The 5,237-nt window shown below is 50.4% G+C and overlaps 1 protein-coding gene across 1 annotated transcript; it reads left to right on the forward strand.

Moving 5' to 3' along the window:
- Nucleotides 1–3,101: 3,101 nt before the first annotated feature.
- LOC119272056 (protein DOG1-like 3) lies at nucleotides 3,102–4,096 on the forward strand. Its single transcript, XM_037553650.1, has one exon. It carries the CDS (start codon nucleotides 3,102–3,104, stop codon nucleotides 3,990–3,992), a length of 891 nt encoding a protein of 296 aa, XP_037409547.1. The 3' UTR covers nucleotides 3,993–4,096.
- The last annotated feature ends 1,141 nt before the right edge of the window (nucleotides 4,097–5,237 follow it).

Raw genomic sequence — 5,237 nt, forward strand, 5'->3', positions numbered from 1 at the left:
TTTCTAGGTTAGTCTGTGTGTTGTCTTGGGCTTTTTCTCACTTACCCCATATTCGAGCCAATCAATTCTTTAATGCCCTCAAGCCCATTCTAGTTCGAAATAGCCTTATTCTTTCTCCTTTGTTTTATGTTTTTATGTTTTACTTTTACTTTCCTTTTCTTTATTAGTTATTTGTTTTGTTTTGTGGGTATTTTTAGGATGTTGGATGAGTGTAAATATACATACAAATACTATATAATATGTGCCAAAAATTTACAATTATATGATTATTCTTTATATATTACAAAAAAGGACTACTAGGCGTCAGCCCGCCGGCACAAATTTGGGCCAGCCGGCCCGCAGCCGCACGATTGCCTACATCATTTACCGTTGGATCTCACCCCTGTAGGTACATCATCTTCCTCTCCTTTGACTTCACATCTCTCCTTCCTGTTTTCCCCCGCTCCTCCACCGCCCCTCCTCTCGGTGACTGGTCGTTTGCTCCTATCGGCCCAGTGTTCGGTGCTCTCCTCCCTCCCACTCCTTCCCACAGTGATGTTGTGATGATGCTACATGAAACTGATGACAAGAACCGGCCGCTGCTTGCAGCTTCGTCTCCCACAATCGAAGCACTGACTACAACGATTGCAATTATGTCATCCATGGTTGCAACTTCGCCCATCTCTGTGCATCGACTCTTGTCGCCGTCGGTTGCAGTTCGAAGTCGGTCGTCGCCGCTAGCATGCAACTCCCATGATCACCCGTTGCAACCTTGTTTTGCTCGGTTGTAGCAAAACCAGTAGCCGATGGTAGCATCCCCGACCACCGGCCCACCGGTCGTAGCCAAAAAACTTGTCGAGCCACCGTGCACCATTGCATCTCTGCCATTGCCGCTGGTTGCACCACTGCACACGGTTACAGCACCACGTCCTACGATTGCAGATTTTATGATGACAGGTTCCACCAAATCTACCGCCTGTCATGCCATGCTGCTCCCCAGTTGCAGCTCGGCCGATGGTCGTTTCTAGCAATTTTGGCGCCCGGTTGTAGCTTCGACGACAGCAGGTTCCATCATGCCGGCGCTGGGTTTTGTAGCTCTTTTGGTGCTAGTTCCATCAATTCTAGTGGCTGCTTCCAGCATTTTTGACAGCCGTTTGCAGCTCTGTCGCGGTCGGTTGCAGCTCTGGCGATGGCCGGTTCCAACATTGCTGGTGCCCTTGGTTGTAGCTCTTCTGACGACTGGTTCTAGCATTTCGGGCGCATGGTTGCAGCTCCGCCGGTGGTCGTTCCAGCAATAAAATGGCGTCCCCATCGCAGTGGTCCAATATGTTGTCTCCGGCGCCGGCGTCTGACCCCTGGTGATATCCCTCTTCGTCTTCGACGCCTGCAGTGACTTGGTGCACGCCAGCTAAGAGGAATCAGGCTCATGTGTGCTCTATGGAGAAGACGATGGCGTGGAGGGGAGAATACGAACGAGGGAACGAGTGGTGGAGGTTCATGTGCGAAGTGATAAGGTTTGACCCCTTTCGGGATAACGCACAACCACATGATCTGTTGGTATCCAACGCAGCGCGGCCGGTGCGCTGTTTTCAAACATTTTCCTTACAAAAAGTGCAATTTCAGTGCAAGTTGTGCTAGTTTTTTTTCTTCTTAAAGGAAATACAAACACCCGTAATTCATTATATTTTAGAAAACTTCATTATTTTGATATTATTTTAGTTTTATTCCATTTTCATTATACTTTAAGGGTAATACCAATGTCACCAATTCATTCGTTCTTAGTTTTTTGTTTTGCAAAAAAATCACTTTTATGTGTTTATTCTTGCATATTTTTCGAAAGCGCAATTTTTATTTATATTTTGTGCAAATTTTGTTACTCTTAGATTAGATTAGATTTTGTTTTCCATTTTCTTTTCTTTTAAAAATGGTAATACCAATGCCAATGCAATTTCAGTGCACCGTTGTGTGCAAGTTTTTAAAGCTTTTTCTTTCTTCTTAAAGGGTTTCATTGTTTTAATTATTTTAACTTTTTATTTTCTTTCTTTCGAAAGGGTAATTTTGTTTCATTCTTTTTGTACAAATTCATTCTTCCACAGAAAATTTAATATTTTTTATTTTGTTTTAGATTTTATTTCAATTTTTATTTTTGTTTTTGTTTTAATTTTATTTTCCTAAAACAATCTTATTCGAACACACACGGGACCCACAACAATGAAATTCAGACAAGCGGCAATCATCCGAGCATAGAATGAAGAAGGGAAATATACTTGAAATTGTTTTTTTCCGAATGAGAAAGCCTTTGGCAAACTCCTTGCAAATATGTTTTTGCCGGGCACAATACATATCTGCCCAGTCACAAATAATTCTCATGCCACTAATCCATTACTTTTTAGAAAACATGTTTTTACAAAAATTTCACTAGCATATACTCCCTTCGTCTCATAATATAAGAACATTTTTTTTACACTAGTGTAGTGTTAAAAACGTTCTTATATTTTGAGACAGAGGGAGTATTTATTTAGCCAGGTAACGAATTAGCCCACCTCAATTTGCCTATGTGTGAGGCCTTTACGTGGTTGGCTTGCACTTCACAACCATGCAATATGGCCGGCCTTCCATGTACTCGATGGGAGCAACCAATGCGTCAATTTTGAAGAAAATAAAATGAGGTAATAATACTAGTGCTGCTTCAACTCGCCATCTATGTTCACTTTGGTGTCTGAATTTAAAAAATATATCGAACTGGTTCTATAACTTGGCAGTATGGTTTAAATACAATTCAAATTACGTCTAGATATGTACGTATTGTTGACTAGACATGCAGAGAGAGCCATCACCACACCTGATTCACCTCCGTCCTGAAATGTAAAACGTTTTTTTGATACTATTCTCTCCATTTGAACTAAAACCAAAACGAGTAATTTGGAAGGAGGGAGTACAAGACATAAACAAACCACAAGAACCATACTAGAAGAATCTAGAGATTCAGAGCATAGGAGAAGACAAAACTGCTCCGAGGAGCAGGGCGTGTACATAGGAGGAGTCACACTGGCGTAGGCCAGTCTTGCTTACTCACAAGTCAGTCCCGTCACTCCCTGTCGCGCGCGAGAGACCAGATCGCCATGGACATGGCACGCTACGTCGCGTTCCACCAGCAGTGGATCGCGGGCCAGCAGGCGGGCCTCCGCGAGCTCGCGGAGGCGGCAGCCAATGCCGCCGCCGGGCGCGCCACGGACGCAGAGCTGAGGGCCGTGGTTGAAAGGTGCATGCGCGGGTACCAGGAGTACGCCGCCAGCCGGCGTGCCTTGGCGCGCGAGAACGGCGCGGCCTTCGTCGCCCCGCCCTGGTGCACGGCGTTTGAGAACTCCGTGCTCTGGCTCGGGGGCTGCCGCCCGTCTCTGGCCATCCGGCTTCTCTACTCAATCTCCGGCGAGGGCTTGGAGGAGGACATCGAGGAGTTCGTCAGAGGCCGCGGGCGCGGCCTCGCGGAGGGTATGGGCCTCGTCGGGATCACGGCCACGCAGCTGCAGCAGATCAACGACCTCCACCGCTGCACGCTGCGCGACGAGGGTTACCTGACGGAGCGTCTGGCGAGTCTGCAGGAGAACATCGCCGACCGGCCGCTGCTTCCGATCGTTCGGGAGCGCGCCGCGGCGGCGGCAGCAGCATTAGCCGGCCAGGACCGGAGCGCTAAGCGCGACGACATTCCCGGACGGCCCGTGGCAGCAGAATCGTCAGGAGGACTCGCCGCCGAGGTGGACGCGGCGATGGAGAGCTACTCGGCCGGGCTGGCCAGGCTCCTGGAGGAGGCGGACGAGCTGCGCATGTCGACGGCCAGGGCGCTGGCCACGGAGATCCTGACGCCGCGGCAGGCGGTGGAGATGCTGATGGCAGCCAAGCAGCTGCACCTGGCGGTGCGCGACTGGAGCCGCCGGAAGGAGGAGGGCGCCCAGAACGCGCGTCTGCCGCTCGCAGCCGCAGCGACGACCGCCCCCTCGGGCTCAAAACCATGACAGGCTCGCCATTCCTCAACTAGCTTGCTTTGCCGCCAACTTAAGTGTACAGAGTCTGAATAATCTGTTTATTCTGGATTTCTAGATATTAATATCGTTGTTTCTCTGCCATTGTATAACCTGCCTGCACAAACTGCATGCTTGTGTTCTAAAGTCGAAGTTCCTCCTACTACTCCTGTTCAATACAGTAGTATATATGTATCCGTAACGGAAGGAGTAGTAGTTTATTCATAATTCCTTGGATTGGAATCCTGAAGAGCGGAGGAAATGAGACGGACGGGAACTGCGAGACGAGAGGAGCGGTTAGTTTATCGCCTTCCGTTTCCCGTCGCTTTCGCCCCGGCGCCGCGCACGGCGCACTGGTGGCGCGACGCGATCTGGGGGTGGCGCCAGGTCCGCATGGCCCGGTGTCGCTCGCGTCGCGCGGCGCGCGGCGCGCGTCCTTTGGTTTGGTCGCGTACGGCGTGGCCGCCGCATGGGCGAAGGAGCCGCGCGTGTTTGCGCATGCTGGACGCGTGGGCCGTGGCCCGTGGAGCATGCAATGCGTTCTGTTCTAATCTGCTCGGCGGGGGCAGGCACTGGTCGCGGCGTGCTTCCTGCTGACGGACCGCCGAGGAGTGTCAGCCTGTCTCATAGTCTATCTAGTCTAGCTTTTGAGACGGGCTACACCGTTTGATGGCGTCGGAGGCCGATTTTGGTGTTAGAACATCTACAACCGGCACCCTAAACCCTTCGCCTAAAACGTCCGGGCCGGCATCGTTGACTGGTCACAGGTCGCCCGGTCACTGACCGTCATCGAATTTCGACCTAGCCACGCGTCTGAAATGGGTCTCAAACGTCCGGATTGACCAGCATCCCTTATATCCAGCTTAAGTATGGAGCGGATATAGAGCGCCAGAGCGTGCCCACTACGTACGACTAACGAAGGGGTCCCACGCGGAATCGTTTGAAAACTCAACAGTCCAAAACTCGTCTCATCCGTTAGATCGATGTCGCCGCTTGGCGGGCCGCGTAGTGCCTATTCTGCTTATTTAAGTCGACCGTCGGCACCGAAATTCAAAAAAAGTCGACCGTCGGCACCGAAATCCTATCCTCCACATTTTCCTTCACCTATCCGCCGATGCCGCCACTTTTCATTCCCCATCCATCTAGTAGCCATGCCCCCCTCCCGCCGCCGGGTGAGGAGCTACCCATTTCTAACACCGGAGCGCCGACTGGAGCTCCTTGAGCAGATCCGAATAAGGC

The sequence above is a fragment of the Triticum dicoccoides genome, chromosome 3A (genome assembly GCF_002162155.2).
Source record: "Triticum dicoccoides isolate Atlit2015 ecotype Zavitan chromosome 3A, WEW_v2.0, whole genome shotgun sequence".
Classification (NCBI taxonomy): domain Eukaryota; kingdom Viridiplantae; phylum Streptophyta; class Magnoliopsida; order Poales; family Poaceae; genus Triticum; species Triticum dicoccoides.